This window comes from Antechinus flavipes, chromosome 3 (assembly GCF_016432865.1).
Source record: "Antechinus flavipes isolate AdamAnt ecotype Samford, QLD, Australia chromosome 3, AdamAnt_v2, whole genome shotgun sequence".
NCBI classification, from domain to species: Eukaryota; Metazoa; Chordata; class Mammalia; order Dasyuromorphia; family Dasyuridae; genus Antechinus; species Antechinus flavipes.
Window position 1 is genome coordinate 387,324,621 of NC_067400.1, and position 18,739 is coordinate 387,343,359.

At 35.3% G+C, this 18,739-nt stretch overlaps 1 protein-coding gene across 1 annotated transcript in view; it reads left to right on the forward strand.

Annotated features, from left to right (window-relative positions):
* The window catches only part of HECW2 (HECT, C2 and WW domain containing E3 ubiquitin protein ligase 2), a 295,562-nt gene that overhangs the window by 155,338 nt on the left and 121,485 nt on the right, over positions 1–18,739 (forward strand). The window contains exons 7-9 of the mRNA XM_051985971.1: positions 8,224–8,324; positions 9,345–10,679; positions 12,029–12,124. Of these exons, the coding sequence (XP_051841931.1) occupies positions 8,224–8,324; positions 9,345–10,679; positions 12,029–12,124 (1,532 nt within the window). The remainder of the gene's footprint in view (positions 1–8,223; positions 8,325–9,344; positions 10,680–12,028; positions 12,125–18,739) is intronic.

Genomic DNA, 18,739 nt, shown 5'->3' on the forward strand with positions numbered 1-18,739 from the left:
ATATATAAATTACTGTTTCTTGGTAGCTCATACTTAGCAACTCTATCTGTATGTTAAGCTATACTTGTCAATATGCTATACACTTAAGCAATATTTCAGAATAGGAGCTTTTGTGACAAGCATTCCAACTTCCCTGCAGAGAGACAATTCTACTTTGCTGGTCATGTTGTTTGAATACCAAATGTACACTTGCCAAAAAAAATTATTTTATAGAAAACTCATATAAGGCAAGTACTCAACAAAGTGGCCAGGAAAAATGACACTCTCAAGAACTTTAGAATTGATTGTATGACATGGGAGACACTGACACAGGATCACCCAACATGGTGTGCCCTCCTGTGCTCTATGAGCAAAGTAGAATTTAATTAGTCCAAAGGACATTCAGGATGAGCAAAATTAGAGAATCCACTCTAAATGTTCATAGGGATTATTTGTCTCTAACTTGTGGCAGAGCATTCTGACCTCATATTGATCTGATTAGCCATAGCCAGTCACACTATAACTTGACTTTAACATAAGGGGTTACTTTGTACTGATCAATTTCATACAATAAGATTTTGTTTCTTAATGACAGGGTCTAAAGCATTTTCGTGTATTAAATGAAACCTTAGCAATCTTGAAGTCAATTAAAATATATTCATTTAAGCAACTAAACTCTCACACTCTACCAAAATTATACTTCCCCCACTCTAAACTTTCACCTTCCTTTTGTATGTTATCATCCTTCTTAGAATGTAAGGTCCTTGAGGACAGGGACTGTTATTAACTTTGCTTTATTACTATATCCAGCACTTTGCATAGTATCTGTTGCATAGCAAGGATTTAATAAAATCTTCATTCTAAAAAATATATATATAAACATACATGCATATATACACACATGTATATTTCCAGATTTTGATTATAATTTAACAAAAATAAAAAAATCTACATTTTATTGTTTAGTTTTATCTGTCTGAAATGGCAAATTTAGATGAACTCCATAATAGATTGACTCAGAAATAAAGTCAACAACAACTTATTGTTATTATTATATCATTATTATTTAGAATCATAATATTACATTATTAATTATAATATATCATTGTAATGCTATTTCACTTATTAATAATAGTTAACATTTATAACATACTATATGGTTGGTATTATGCCAAGTGCTTTACAAATATATTCTAATGTTATTCTTACAAAATTCCTGAGAAGTAACTGCTAGTTATTCTCCCCACTTTACAGTTGAGGAACCTGAAACAAATTAGAGGTAAGTGACTTGCTCAAGATCACACACCTAGTACATGAATAAAATTATATTTGAATTTGGATCTTCCTGATTCTAACAGCACTCTATCCATTGTACTATCTAACTGCCTCCTATATGCTAGGTATTATGCTAAGAATTGTGGATACAGTACCTGTTCTCAAGGACTTCACAATATAATAAGAGAGACAACATCTAAGTGATTATATGCAAATAACATATATACAGGATAAATTGCAAACAATATCAGAAGGAAGGCATTAATGCTAAAGGGAATCAGGAATGTAACCAATACTGAAGGAGAAATGTTTTATCCATTTTTGGGGGCCTTTGTTCTCCTGAAAGATGTTTTCAATTGAATAGAGGGTAATTCAAGTCTTCTAAATCTAAGAATCACTTGACCTTAAAAAAAGCAATAACATAAAGTATAAAAATGCATAAATAATAGCCATATTCTGCTATAAGTTCTATATATCAGCCTGAATAATGTAATTCCATAAATAAAATCATATATCCAAAGTTTAAAAATTCCATTGATTCCATATGATAAAATCAACAATTGAATGTTAACATTCACTACAACTCATTTTTAATATACATGTAAATAACTTACATCTAAATATAAGTTCAGTTGCATTGCGATAGTTAAATACTATTGATAAATCAATAAAACATTTAAGTACTTACCATAAGTTAGGTTCTAGGCTAAGAAATGAAAATAAATCAAATAAGACAATCTCTGTCTTCAAGGAGCTCATATTCGAATGTGGAAGAGGCTTGGCTAGAGTAGCTAAGGAGGTAGAAGGGGGATGTGGGCTTTGGAAAGATAAAGCAAAATCTGAGTTACCAGAGCTAAGGGACTCAGGGACCACGGATACTGAACTCCTATCACAGGACAGAAAATCCCTTCATAAATTCTCCAAAATAAATACATATGAACTCTAGATTGATATGAGAATATACAAACAATAATTAATGTAACTTAGTTACTATCAACAGATTTTCAAGTAAAAGGAAGCTCTTTTTACTGTTCCCTATAGACTTCAATTAACATCAAAGAGAATAACAAATCATTAAGAGAATTGTTGATCCATATGGTCAGGGGCCCTGATAACTATCACATATATCAAGAAGTGTTTATTGCATCCCGACTTGTGAAAGGCACTGAAGGAAATACCAAGAGGCTCAGAAGGTGATTCCTGTTTTCAAAGAGCTTTTAGCATCACTGTGGAGACATGATCTACACAGGAAAAAGAGAATACCACAAGGAAACATTGTGATAAGTCACAGGAGTGTTATCAACAATAAGAGATATAAGAGTTTTAGAACAGAGAAAAAGTCTAGAGCCTACCAAAGTGTTCTATACATAGTTGACACTGAATAAATAGTGAGTAAATAAGACCATCACCATGGAACCAGATAATAGGAAATGTTTCATGTAGGGAAAGAGAGCTTGAGGTCATCCTTGAAAAATCACTATGAGTTGTATAAATGGAGAGGAAAGGGGAAATGGCATGATCACAAGCATAGAGAGGGAAATACTCTATATATACTGGGGGATGATGAGTAGGTCGGATTGGCTAGAGCACATGTTTTTAACCCGAGATTTGTGAGTTTGTTTTTTAATATTTTGATGACTGTATTTATTTAAATAAAGTGTTTCCTTTGTAATTCTGTGTTCTTTTGTTATTATTTAGTCATTTCATTTCTGTTTATCTTTGTGATGCCATTTAGGGTTTTCTTGGTAAAGATACTAGAGTGAGTTGCCATTTTCTTCTCCAGCTCATTTTACAGAAGAGGGAAACTGAGACAAGCAAGGTTAAGAGACTTGCCCAGGTTCACATAGCCAGACAGATTTGAATTCAGGAACATGAGTTCCTGACTTTAGGCTCAGCACTTTATCTACTGTATTACCTAGCTGCCCCAATTTTTTATCTTATATATTTTAAAATATTATTCTGATGGGGATTCATAAGCCTTATTAGAATATTCTTTTCAATGGGTCCATCACACAAAAAAGAGTTGAGAACTTCTGAACTAGAAAATTAATATTAGTTAGTAATATTTAGATTGTATTTTGTATATTTGATGAGGAACCACTAAGGAATTTTGAAGACAACAATAATGTTTAAAGTAGATTATCAATCTGGCCTCAAGTTTGCAGGATGAATTAGAGAATGCATGAAAAAAAGATGAATGGAGAGCAAAAAACATTGTGGCAAGGCAAGGTAATAAGTACTTGGACTAGGGTATAACCAGTGGAAAATAAAAGAGAAGACATGGATAAAAGACAACAGGAGACAAATTGGCAAGACTTGGTGACTAGATGAGGGGCAAGAGAGTAGTTAAATGTAATCTTGAGATTCCAAGCCTGGTGGCCCCCAAAATAGTGATGGTGTTAGGAAAGATGGAGAAGTGTAGAAGGAGAACTGGTTTTAGAAGATGATAAGTTCAGTTTTAGGAGCACTGATTTTGAGGGGATGGAGTAGGGAATGACTTCAATTATTTAGCCAAGTCAGAAATGATGTCATCTGCTGAGGGGAAAATAGGAGTGGAAAATCTAGGGCAAAATTTCTTAAATTGTGGGTCACAATTTCATATGGGGTCATATAACTTAATGTGGGAGTCACAACATTAGGGCTGAGTATCAGTAAATGTTTTTGTTTTGTATATATATTATATATTGTATAAATAAGTATATATTGTATACTTATTTTATATACCTGGGCTTGCATAAAAATTTCTCAGGTAAAAAGGGGTCACAAGTGGAAAAAGTTTGAAAAACCCTGCTCTTGGGAGACTCAAGGAGAGAAATGAAGATTTGGATTAGCCTTGTCAGAGAGTATCCATTGGGGAAAAATGAAAGGATTGTTGGGCATTTGTGAGAGCAAATATACATTAGTAGGAGACCATTTAGTACATTGGTGTGACTTCCTCAAATGACCATTAGCAGTATGGGAGTAGAAAAAGAGAAACATTTGGTAATGGAGAACTAGTATTAGGGTTTGTTAACAAGAGGACTAAAGATACAAAGGAAAAGACATTAAGTAGCTGAGCAAGTCAATTAGGATACTGACATTGTAAAAGTAAGAATATAAGACCAGGGGAGATTTGATAAACTTTAAGTATAGGAAGAAATAGAAAAATCAAGGTCATGTTGAGGACAAAGTATAAATTTGTCAAGATCTAGTTAAATGGAGAAATAGAAGAGGGAATTATGATTATTTGGGGGGGGGGAAGCAATTACTCAACAATGAGCTAATATAAAATATAAAGAATGACTGGTGTGTAGCTGAGATTGAATGAAATTATAGATCAAGAGAATTGAGGATGTCATGAAATGGGAGACTGAGTTGTTTGAAAGGATATCAGTGTTTAAACTGAAGTCCTATTATAGTATGAAGCCATTGATCTGGACTCATGAGGGACCACAGAAGCCATCTAGATCAATCTTATTTTACAGCAAAGGAAACTGAGATACAGGAAGGTTTTGACTTTCCCACACACATAGGAGCAATTGAAATCCTGTGCTGACTCCAGAATCATTGCTCTTTCTGCTGTACCATGCTTTGTGAAAGCAGGACTCGGCTTGGAGAAGACATAATAACAGAAATTCAACTGCTTGAGAAATAAGGCAGACTGACTGGGAGGCTGATTGATGACTACACTAAATTCTAAAAAGTTAGCATATGAGAATGAATTTCAGAAGAAAAGAGATTACTGAGTAATGCTGCTGAAAGTGACTATCAGGAGCCAAACTCCTCCTGATTCAGTTGCTGGGGATGTAAGGAGCACCCAGGATTAGAGAAGATGGACAAGAATACAATTGGAATAGAAAGTCAGTAACTCTTTCTCACATTGTTGAACAACAATTTGAGAAAGGTTCACCCACCTTTTCACATTGTTCTAACTGATCCCCTATTTCTACTACATGTGGTCTTTGGTCATTCACTCCATTGCCAGCACTATATCTTATAATGGTTTTCTTGGGTTTGGCAAAGCTATAAGTATGTCAAGTCTCATAGAGTCGATTTCTCAATTCCATCTGTCAGTGGAACTCAGATTGTATTTTGCAGTCAATGGAGACCCATTGAAGGATTTTGAAAAGTAGTGATTCAGGCTATAATCCATAGCCTGATCAAAAGCTTATAGAATGAATTTGAGGAAGACAAAAAGGGGGGGGGGAATCAAGAAAAAAAACTATTTCAGTAGTTGAGGCAAGGTCTAAGCTTCCTGGACCTCAGTTTCTTCAACTGTAAAATAAAGAGATTGGCCTAAGTGGCTTCTGTGGGTTCCTCATGCATCTAGATCAATGATCCTACAAGATGATGAAAGTAAGTACTGATGTCCTTTCAAAAAACTCACTTTCCCAGTTCATAGACATCCTCAGACTCTCATGCTCTATAACTGCATTTGAGACTTGCAGTGATGACAAACTTTTGTTTATGTTGTCATAAATTCTAAATTGATGAAATTTTAATGTCTAGGATAACTTCTCAAATTTATATATTTCTAAAACAGAGAACTCTTTTTTTGTTTCCCTAAACAAAATGATTCAGGCTGCTACTCAATTTTTCTCTAAAGCGTTCCCTTTTCAGTGCATTATATTCTTCAGATTATATCAAAGAGAGACTCAATTTCGTGCCAGCATGTTTTATATCACTTCTCTTTGAAACCAGATAATTTTTCTTTTAACAAAAATGAATGTACTGTCTTTGGTTTAAGAGAAATGGCCAAATGACCATCCATTTATTAATAATGTTCTGGCCTTATTAATAAAATTATTAAATGACCCGAAAAAATGAATGTATTTTAATCATCTCAGGCAAGGAAAGAGTTTGAGTAGAGGATGGTAGAAAGGAGTTCTTAAATTTTACACACACACACACACACACACACACACACACACACACACACATATAAATTAAATTTAAAAATTAAATGTGCGAAATTAAACTATAAATCATAAATTGGTGAACTCAACAAGTTCTCAATAGAGAACTCAATAGGTTCTCTTTGCTTAATTAAAAAAATAATAATCATTCTGAGGCCCCCTGTTTACAATGAGAACTTCTTTATTTCTAAGATGGTGTGACACCATGACTTCATGTGATAGTGGCAATACTGAAGTCAAGAAGAGCTGGGTTCAAATGTGGCCTCAGACCATCATGGGCTGTGTATTCCTGAAAAATATTACTTAGCCTTTGTTTGCCTTAATTTCTTCATCTCTAAAGTGGGGATAAGAAAAGTACATATCTCCCAAGGTTGGTGTGAGCATCAAATGAGATAACCTTTGTAAAGCAATTTGCAAATCTTAACATGTGGTATAAATGCTATTATTATTATTCTTTTTATACATTTTGTAACCAAACCTCCATATGAATAATATGAAGGTTAATATAGAGGTCAGAGATAGGAAGACTTTTTCCCATCCTGACCTAGACATTAACTAACCAGAATTCTCTATTGGAGCACTTCCCATATCCCTGCCTCCTTTTCCAACTCAGCACCCTATAATCAATAAATGAAATTTGTATTTTCTGCCTGTCTCTCTCTCTTTCTCCCATTTGTATATGTATATTTCAGTTTTCTCACTTGTAAACTACAAATAGTCACTATATTAATGAATTTTACAAAGAACAAATGAAATGATTAATAAAGTGTTAAATAAATGTCAATTGTTATTGTTACTAAAGTTTTATACAAGGAAAAAGACTTTAAGGAACATTTAAAATTTTCATTAATTAGTTTTAGGTAACTTTAATGCAAACCAAATGATATGTATTTATTCATTTTTTTCTTCTTTACCACTATCCATTAGAGGGCAGTATGAGAGCAGAAATGTTTATGATTTGGTAGAACTAAAGTTTTTACTTAAAAATAAGCTGGGTCTAAAATAAAAGTTACCTACTTGTAATGAAGACTTTATGAGTATATTGGATTTGGGTGTTGAAGAATCACAAAAGTAGAAGATAATAAATATTGAGACTAACCTACTTATTTTACAGATGATAAATAAAAGTTGTTAATGCTTTCCCTCCTAAACTAGCTTTTTGTTAATGGTTTTGTATTTATTTACATTATGTTTATCTGTATATATTTTTAAAGGGTGTCCAAAAAGTCTTTTTTTTTTGCAATTTTAAACTTTAAAATTAAAGGTAAAAAAGATAATAACACTCAGTAAGGCTTTTGGAACACACTGCATTTATACTTGTTTTCCCCATTAAAATGTAAGTCCCATGAGAGTAGGGATTTTTGTCCCTATGTATTTCTATTCCTAATGCTTAGCACAGTACCTAGTGCTTAGTAAATTCTTGGTTGGTTGGTTGGTAGATTGATAAGTTAAGTAAGGTATTTTTCCTATGGTCCCCAAATTTTTTAATGACAAATTTTCTGGCTTCTAGTCCAGTGATCTTTCTATTCTCTCATCCAGATGGTGCAACATGAGTTATAATCATTTTTAAGCTTTTTTTCCTTATTTAATATATGGAGTATTAAAGTGATATTAGCTGGTTACATTCTTATTCCATAATATATTAAAAAAACTAAAACCTTGACAGTTTTGCATCTAGTGACTTTCAAAAGACCTTAACAATACTAGCAATAGGAAATAATCTATCTATTTTAAGGAAATACCTTTCTAAGGAAATATTCATGCTATGTTTTGTTTTCTATTTTTATTATTTGTATTGTATTTGTAGTTTATTATGTTATATTTTCTATTTTTGTTAACAGTTTCTCTTGTCTACAGAATGACCTGTTTTTGGTTTTTCAATTTGGAACCTAGTGCTAACCCATAAAAAAATGACCGTATATAGCAGTTTTTGAACCTTTGATTTATGAACACTTAGCACCCAAAATCATGGGGAAACTTGAGCTAAATATTATAGTATTTGAGGAATGACTTATCGAAGGAGAGTAAAAAATCCTGGAAAACACCATTTGTTTCTTTTTGTTTTTGTTTGCAGTGATCAAATGCTCAGCTACAACCTTGGCAGAAGGCTTCCAGCTGACCATGTGAGTGGGTATCTCCAATTCAAAGTTGAGATTACATCTTCTATTCATGAAGGTGAGGTATCTGTGAGAGTAAATGGCTATTAGAGGAAACGAGTTTCTTTAAAGTATCCTTTTGTCTGTGTGCAGTTCCATCAAAGAAAGGGAGCTGTCAAAAGAAATTAACTATCGACGTTACCAAGACAAATATTAAAATCCATTTCACAAAAGCATCTGGGTCATGTCTGTCTTCTGAAACCAGGATATAATTTTTTCATTTACATTCCAAATACCAAATATCAGCTGTCATTTTAAATTGATTTTTTAAATTGACTTGATGTATACTAAGTGAGTTTATTATGTAGGAAACTCATTAATGGTGAGATGAGTTTCCTATGAGATGGTTAAATCACCTTATATGGCCAATGTACCTGATAAGAAAAATTAAATTTTTTATGACTATTTAATCTTCTCTTGAGTAAGATTAAATTTATAAGTCAAGAGACTTATAAATTATAAAGTTAGCCCAAATGTTATTTATTTAGTTAGTTTTTTTCTTGAGGCAGTTGGGATTAAATGACTTGCCCAGCATCACACAGCCAGGAAGTATTAAGTGTCTGAGACCATATTTGAACTCAGGTCCTCCTGGATAGTGTTCTATCCATTACACCAACTAGCTGCTCCCAAATTTTTTACCATTGTCATGTGTACTGCCTCTACTTTTCATAGACTCCCAAGTGCTAAAAGGGCTGCTTTGGGAATTTCGTTTGTGATCTTCTTTTTGTATTAAGGAGCATACTAGGAAATCTTACACACTGTATTCAGTAAGAGATGTTATTATATTTTTTACTATTGATCTAGAGTAGATTTTTTAAATCCTTCATGCAAATTAAGGGGAAAAACAAATTGATCATAAAATTTTAATGAAAGTCAATGGGAAAAGGATTTGTGGGTGTGTAGATATACCTTTTCTCCTCCATTGTTTCTTTAATTAAATCAAAGGCAATCAAAGTTACTTGAGTTCTGTTGACATGCTCTGTGATTAGAGAAAACTAATTCTATATATTTACTTTCCAAATGTTGTGTTTCTATTTAGATGCTTCCCCAGAAGCAGTTGGTACCATCCTTGGAGTAAATTCTGTGAATGGAGACCTGGGGAGTCCCTCTGATGATGAGGATATGCCGGGGGCACATCACGACTCCCCTGCAGTTTCTAATGGTCCAGTTTCTGAGGAAAGTGATGGCACTCCCAAGCATTCCTTTAGGACTAGCTCTACTATGGAAATAGACCCTGAGGACCTAACTTCTAGTTCTTCCAGGACCTCCCCTCCCAGAGGACGGCAGGATTCGCTGAACGATTATCTGGATGCCATTGAGCACAATGGTCATTCCAGGCCGGGGACATCCGCCTGTGCTGAGAGGTCCCTGGGAGCTTCTCCCAAATTAAGGAGTAGCTTCCCCACCGATACCAGACTCAACGCCATGCTTCATATTGACTCTGATGAGGAGGATCATGAGTTTCAGCAAAATCTAGGTTATCCCTCTTCCTTGGAAGAGGAAGGGGGGCTAGTGATGTTCAGTAGTGCTTCACGGACTGAAGAGGGGAACTCGGCGACTCCGGCAAAGTCAGAATCCATCCCCGCTGAGGGGGAGGAAGCCCCAGCAGCTGAAGCGGCTTCTGTGGAGAATAAGCAGGAGGAGGAACTTGCCGAGGTCCCTGACAGTTCCTCGGTTTCAGATGCAGCTGCAGAAGGAGAAAATGGCCAGGAACCTCAGCCAAGTGAAGAGCAAGGCAATAGTGAATTGGGTGACTCTCAAGAGGGTGACCCACCTACCAGTGAGGCAGACCCGGGAAATGTGGATCTGCCTGGGGAAAGCAGAAGAGCCATTAGTGAAACTGAGTCGATTGACCAAGGGTCTGAGCCTTCCCAGATATCATCTGAGACAGAACCCAGTGACCCTGCCCGGACCGAGAGCGTCAGCGAAGCCAGCACCAGGCCCGAGGGAGAGAGCGACGCCGAAGGGGCCGACAGTTCCTGCAACGAGAGTGTTACCACGCAGCTGTCTTCGGTAGACACCCGCTGCTCCTCTCTGGAGAGTGCCCGGTTTCCTGAAACTCCAGCTTTTTCATCTCAGGAGGAAGAGGAGGGGGCTTGTGCTTCAGAGACCGCCCAGGGTGCCACTGCTGCAGGGTCGCAGGACTCCGTGTGCACCCCTGGGTCTTTGCCCATGGTAAGGGTACCCAGTGGTCAGGAGGAGGGACAGGCGGCAGATGGGTCTGCCTTGGCTGATGGAGAGGAGATGGGCGAGATCTGGCAGAGGAGGAACAGTCTTCAGGCTACGGCAGAGAGCCAGGCCCACGAAGAAGACGCCGGGGATGCTCAGGACGCTTGTGAAGGGGCCACAGCTCAAGCTGAAGGAGCTACTGGAGGTAACCCTAATGGGTAAAACCAGAGAGGAATGATTTTCAAATGGTGTTAATGGAACTACTGAGTCATTAGTAAAGCTGTCATTGATATAAACCCAATCCAAAACTTGCAATTTTACTTATTGCTGACTTTAAAAGGCTAATGGTGCTCTAGAGGAATTACTAAAACAGTATAGTATTTATTTCAGTACAGTCCTTCAGATCTGTGAGGTTTCAGTGAAAAAGTTTTACCATCATTACTTCCCTTCTCCTTTCCCACACACTTTAATAAATAATCCCCATAAGTTGTCTTGGACACAATTTATCATCGTTTGACCAGTCAATGATAAATCTCTCTGAACTGAACTGGCAGGTGTACAGTCTCTTGCCTTCTAACTTGGTAGGACTGGAAAGAACTCATGGGCCACTAGTGAGAATCCATTATCTCAATATTATAATGAGGCTTTTAAATACATGGTGACTATATATAGTGAAATTTCCCCAAAATTATTAGGAGTTTCTTAGCCTGTCAAAGGAAATTCATAAGTCATAACAGAACTCCACTAAGACCTATGATATGCAGTGGCTTTAATGAGGAAGAAGAAAATATATTGTGGGGAAGGGAGGGCTTAATCTGAAACAAATAGCCTGGTTACAATAGCTGTGTAATTAGTCCTCAGAATCTTTCAAGAACCATGAAGTTCTATCTTTGTAAAAATGTGGCCTTGGACATGAAAGCCTAAACATGTGCTTTGCATAAAATATTTCCCTGTTTCTTGCCACCTGCAGCACAAGAAATGTCAGCCGGATTGCTGAGCGTGATTACACTTAAAGAATAAATAATGCTAGCATGTTGGTCAAAAGGCAGTTTAAGACCTAAGTTTGCAGATAAAATTTTGGCTTTTCCAAAGTGAATATGCTATATATAGGAGACAGGCCATAGAGTAGCATGTAGTAGAATAGGGTGTTTCTAAATATTTTATTATTCATAGATTAACAAAGTCAAAGATGTCTAAAATAGCTAAGGTGCACGCTAAATTCTTTTTCTAGGAAGATTGCTTCTACTGAAGTTTATTTGATTCCTACCTAAATTATTTGACTTGGTCCTTTTTCCATTTCTGTTCATTCTGTGTTAGATTTTAAACCTTCTTAAAGTGTTGGGAACAAGACCTATATTGGGGTGATGGGAGGTGGCGCATGTGCATGTCTGGGTAACGTCACTTTTGCTTAATACGCATGCAGGTGTATTTACCCAAGTTTCCACCTAGGAGATAAAACTACAGAGAAGAAAAAAAATCAGGTACATTTTACCTGGTATTTTAGCATTGAAAGGAAAAGTTAATACCCAGGTAACTTTTTACCTTTAATCCTAGGTTCTCAAGCCAACGGCCACCAGCCATTGCGATCGCTACCTTCAGTACGTCAGGATGTTAGCCGATACCAGAGGGTGGACGAGGCTCTGCCACCAAGTGAGGACCTGTTAACTAAAGGGCTCACCTTTTAATCAAAGGGTTCAAGGTAGAAGCAGCTGCAAGGATAACAGGCTAGAACCTGTACATGGGACCTAAGACACCGATGCAGGGGACCCCGAGGGGAAAGAATCAGGGTATTTACTCTTGAGACAGAGGTTAGGATTCTTTCCTTTTACTACTACATGTTAGAGTAGAGAAGTAAAACTTTTCTTGCAACTTGAAGGCCAAGAGAATAATAACGTAGTGATGTTGAACTGAACAGATCCAGACAGTCTGGACATTTGGAAGAGAATGGAAATCTGTTCTTTTTCTTGGATGCTTAATGACCAAATGAAGTTTGTTAGCCTCCAAATAACATTATGTAATTTTTCCTAGGGAAGTGTAGAGTCATTCCAATTTTAAATCCATATCCATTCTGGGTCACAGTAATGGACTTTGATAGTAAGTCCATTGCTTTGATAGTAGCAAGTGAAGATAGAGCTTTGAAATAGATTATTATTATTGTTTTCATTCTGGAAAGGAATAAAAATACTTATAGCATAAAAGAAAGATGATTGAGATATATGGATGCTGGAAAGCAGTACTATAAATTGCACTCAGCAGTGAATGAGTCAATGTGGCCCTTGGCTAACCATAATCCAGCTATAATTTAATATATTATTAAAATTCCTCAGGGGCTCCTCAGGGAAATGGAATTATGTAAAGACAAAATATTATCATTGAACATTTAGGAAAGAATTTTAAAAGTACCACCAGCAAAGTTCTTTAAAAATACAATGAACAATCCTTTTATCCTTATTGCTTTTTCTTCTGATGATTCAGCCTCTCTACTTACTCTGCTTTACATGTGTTTTTGGCAGAAGGATGATGATCTCAAATCTCTGCTATTTAAAAACAAAAGGAAAAAATAGATTAGAATGTAAAAAAAGGAGAAAGGGTAACAGGCTAGTACCATACCATGTGACACATATTTAAACAGACACTTGGATAGATGCTGTGTGTATACTGTCTAGACAAAAGATGAAAAGTGCCATATGAACTCTATTAAGGCATGAAAAAATGGACTATCCTTGCATTTGAAGTAGTGAACAAAGCTTGTATGTTATCATTACTTTAGGTTATTTATTATTCAGATCAATGGAAATTTCCTTGATATCACCTGTGAAGTGTTTTGTATTTTTTAAAAATAGCTGTTCTCTTACCTCTCCTCTCCTTTTTCCTTTCCCTTCTTCTTTCCCCTCCTCTCTTCTACTTTTTCTCCTCTTTCTCTTCTCCATGAAATCCTAGTTTAATGTCTTGAACAGTTATTATTGGCAAATGGAAAAATTGTTTCTTTATTATTTAAATTGAGAAAAAATATATTTCTGAGTAATTTATGGAAACTATTTCTGGACAAGGTGAATTAGAAGATCAGAAAACAGCCTTTTAAGTTGTTTTTTGTTTTGTGTATACATTAAAAAAACAAACCCCAACATATTGATTCTAAGTTATTGATAAGTAGGGTATCTGGATGGCACAGTGCCACCTAACTGTGAAGTTAGGAAGACCTGAATTCAAATCTATCCTTAGTCACTTACTAGATATGGGACCCTAGACAAGTCCCATAAGCCTATTTGGCTCAGTTTCCTCATCTGTAAAAATGAGTTTGGAGAAAGAAATAACAAATCACTTCAGTGTTATTGTCAAGAAAATTCCACGTGGTGTTGCAGAGGGTCAGACACAACTGAAAAATGACTGAACAACAATAATTTTTTGTTGCTACTAAATTCTCTATAGATATGGTGATGGTGCTTATACATTTTGTGAAGTTAGAGAAAATATTAGAGAAAATCCTCAAAGATTTCTCTGGATAGTCCAAAAAACAAAACAGAACAGAACAAAACAAAACAAAACAAAACAAAACAAAAACATTTGTGGGCTAAGCACTTGAATACAACCCAGGAAGTCTGATATTCAAATCAATGTTTTATCTCAGTTTTAAGCTCCTTTAATATTGCATTTTGACTAAATCCATTTCCATTAAACTCTTTCCTCTTTTTACTCACATAGTTTCCATAACTCCCACTAAATTCTTTTCTGTCTACTTTTATCAACTGGCCATCCTTGCTAACTCTCTATTCTATCTCCCCAGTGAATTCTCTGTCTCCTTCTAACTGGCTAATTCCATTAGCATAACCAACCATTTCTTCAAAATCCAGCCCTATCATCCTGAGTTCCATCATACTTTTTGTGGGAATCAGCAGAGGTTCAGGTTAAGATATGAGTCATTATGTTTGTTTGCCAACGTTGGATGTTAGTTTATTAGTATTATCTAATCTGAAATTTAAAGGTGAAGTACCATGGTTAATAGATGAATACAAATGAGATTAACATAACTCTCTTTTAAAAGCTTATCTAGAAGGAGTGTATTAACTTTTATTATTTTTTTTACAAGAAAAATATTTTATAGTCTTGTGAGCATCTCTGATTGTAGGGCAAACTTCAACTTAACAAATATTATAAAGGGATCCTAAGTTCCATCCCCCCAAACTCCATTTTACAACAAATATGTTGTTAATCCTTTGATCTTGAAGATGACCAGTATCATCAGGGAGATGTTTTGACTTGCAAGTGAATTGGATTTAAGTGAAGCAGAGGTGTACAAAGTCATCAGGCTTATTGTCTCCTCCAGAGTTATCTGAGTCCAGTGCAAGATATACATTAGGACAATTGAAGATGACCCCCTTCCCCCAGATGCAGATTGGAGACTGGCCTTTTTAAGCTAAAGTCTTTCTCAGGTCTAAGTTTGTCTGAGACAACACCCTTTCAGAGATTTAAGGCTAGGTAAGAAATGAAACAAAAGATAATCTAGTTTGCCTACTTAAAAATTAATTAATTAATTAGAAAAGAATAAAAAATAAAAAGGGTCTGGAGGGGAAGACCCTTAGGGTTTCTGTTCTGAAGCTATAAAACCCAATGACCCAGTAAGGCTTGGGCTGGACTTATCATTGTCCAATAAGTGAAAGACAGAGTGATTTGGCTGTAAGGCTTTTTTTTTTTTTTTAAATAAAAAGTTTGCTCATTAACCTAGTCTTTGGTAGTGGCTTCCTGGTGGTACAGGGAATACAGAGCTGGATCTGAAATCAGGAAGATGTGAATTCAAATCCCTCTTCAGACACTTGCTAGATACTACAGACACTCAATTTCTCATCTAGAAAGGGTTGTTGTGAAGATCAAATGAGCTAATGTTTACAAAACACTTGGCATAATGCCTGACATAAAATAGGCACTTAATAAATGCTTATTTCCTTTTTTCCTTCCTTCTCTACTTTCTGTCACAATTTATGCCACAATATTTCAGAACTTCTATGGGAAAGTCCTGATGCACCATGATGTACCAAATTACCCATTTCTTGCTTTTTTTTTTTTTAACTTACAGGAAAGCAAATCACTTCCTCGGCCCTTTGTCCAAAGTTTACATGCTAACACATAGTTGGGTAAGAGCCTGGAGAGATCAAACAGTTCCCAAAAGATTTTTTAACTCATGCTTTCAAAAGTTCATTTTTCTCATTGAACATATCACTGTGAGGTTTCATTTCATGGTTTGTCTTTGTAGTTGCTTAGTATCTTGTTACTTAGTTTTGTCAGTTCTGCTTTCTATTACATCATACAAGACTATAACAAACCAAGAAGATGACCTATTATTTGGTCTCAAAACTCTTGTCCTATTTCTGAAGCTGAATAGAGATATTGGTACCTATGAGTTTATAGGCTACTTTAATTCAGCAAGCATTTATTAACTTGCAACTACAGTATGATAGAAGTTCTAGTGGTTCCTAAAAAATAAGGAAGTTCAAGATTACATTCCAAATCACCATTCAGTATTTCACAGTAAAACTGCTGGAGGATCATTCTCGAGTCTGTATGGAGGATAGTAAGAATTGTATTCTCATTCTAAAGGCTGATGACTAGACATAGTACTGGTCCAGGAATCCACTAAAATGTCGTTATAGAGACAAATGTTTAGCTTAGGGGGATCACAAAGACAGGGATAGGAAAAATGGGCATATTCTTTTCTTCCCGGGAACTTGTTTTAGTGTTGAATGTATCTGTCTGAACTTATTTTAAATAGTTTTACTTTTCGCAGGTTGGCTATATATACTGCTATATTTCTGTAAATGATTTCTGTTACTTGCAACATAAATATTCATTCTTATCTGAGTTGGTAGGAGTCAAATGACCTTTACATCTGATGCCATCTTGAAAGAATCGATGGGTTAGGTAATGGATGTGAGTCACATCTAGAGAATATGTATTTAGTTACCCCTGGACTCTGACCTCTGCAAAGTAATAGGGGAGAAGTGTTTTCTCATATTTCTTCTTTGGTGCCAAAGTTCCACAATTCTAATTTCAGTTGTAAAAAAAAAATCAGATGGTATTGAATCTCTCCATATGGTGACTTAAGGGAGAGCAGAGAGAGAAATTATTCTTTAATTTATTGTTATAATCTTAATACTAGAATCATAGAATTATGTTAAGAACTGAAAAGTCTTCTATTACTGATATTTTAAAAAGTGAAATAATTTCCCCAAATTAAATACCAAATCCATGGCAGAGCTGTCTAGAATTTTAATCTTCTGCCTCAAGAATGGCAGCTATACTATGCCATAAGCTGCCACTATGATAAGCTTGAATACATTGACCTACTTCCTCTCTCCATTAAGGAAGGGTTTTAAAGTATTATTTTTTAAATTTCCTACTTTTAACAAATGCTGACTTTGTAACCTTGGGCAAGTCACTTAGGTTCCCTGTGTTCTGGGCCAGGACTTTTTAAGCTTTTTCCACTTGAGATCCTTTTTCCACCAAGAAATTTTTACATAGACACATATATAGGTATATAAAATAAATATGCAAGTCAAACATTCACTGACAACAAATCATTATTGCATGACCTCCACATTCAGTTATGTGACCCCATATACTGTAGCAACCTATAGCTTAAAAAACTTTGTTCTTGGTAATTCTAAGACTTTAAGTTGCAGAAAAAGTACTGACTGACCTTCATTGATAAAAGGCATTTCTTTATGAGGCACTTTCCTGTGTCAATGAAACCACAAATCCAGATCCTATCCCTGCTTTACTTCTCAGTCCTCCATGCTCATTCTGTAAAGAAAGAAATTTTCTAGTGTAAGTCTCATTCCCAGATCTATCTTCAGAATAAATCTAGTAGTCACCCTTTAGGTAATCACTTTTTCTAATTAACAGAGTACAAATCTACTATAACAATTAATCAATGGCATTCCAGATCTCTTCTATCAGACCAATAGGAAAAAGAAATTTAAATAACAATCTGTGGTGGACTGTGCCTGACTTACACTAGTGCCATGGTAGGTTAATTTCATTAATGGAACAAAATAAAATATTTAACATATTTATATATATTCAACAACAAGGAAGAAAATAGTATTTATTAAGTGTAGACCAAGTACCGTATAAAACATTTCATAAACATCGTCTCATTTGATCTTCACGACAAATCTGGGAGGTAGATGCAGATTTTTACATCCTCCCTCCATTTTACAGATTAGGATAATTTAAGACAAAAATGAAATGATGTGACTAGAGTCACACTAGTCAGTTCTCAGAAGGGATTTGAGCTTATATTATCTTATATATTCTATGGGACTATTCAGTGAGGATACTACATTGATTCGGCAGAGTTGGTCATGCTATTGGCTCTTGGTCAGAAGTCTCAGAGAACTATTTATTATGGCTTGTGAAATGAATACTGATCTGAGAGTCAAGAACATCTTAAAATCATATATATTTGAGCTAGGAAGGCTCTTAGAGATCACTCATTCTTCCAGCCACCTCATTTTACAGATGAGGAAATTGATTCCTAGAGATATAAAATGTCTTGCCCAAAGTCACACCTGCATTTGAGTCTTAGCCCTCCCATTAATTTCTTACATAACCCTGGTCAAACCACTTAAATCTCTCCAGAACTCAGTTTCATTATCTATAAAATACAGGGATTAGACCAAATTAGTTCTGAAGTCCCTTTCGATTTTAAGGTATTTCAAAGAAATTTGACTAGGAAACTGTCTAAATTTACCAATAAATATATTCAAATGAAACCATATAATGACATTGTACCCCAAATTCCCAATTTTCCCTTGAATTAAAATCCTATTAGGAATCATCTATGGATCTGATAACATTCTTGCCATCCAACAATAATTATCCTATCTTTCTGTGTTGTGCCCTCTTCAAATTATTTCCCAAATGGGCAATTTTATTTGTCACTTTTAATTGATTTTTTTTATTTGATTGATTTTGATTAATTTTACTCCTCCAAACAGTAAACTACTTATTCCTCTAACACATTCACATCTTCTCTTCAACTGAAATAGAGTCCCCTGTTTCTTTTACTATAAGGAGATGAAGCCTTATGCTGATTGCTAGAATTCAATAAGATTAAAAATATATGAAAGCATTTCATAAATGTTATGTGCTTTGTAAATGCCAGTTGTTAATAGTCCAAAAGAGCTGGATTAATTAGTGTTAGTAAAATGATAAATGTGGCATTCCTAAACCCAAAAGGACAAATGAATGTATCCTGATAAGCTTTGC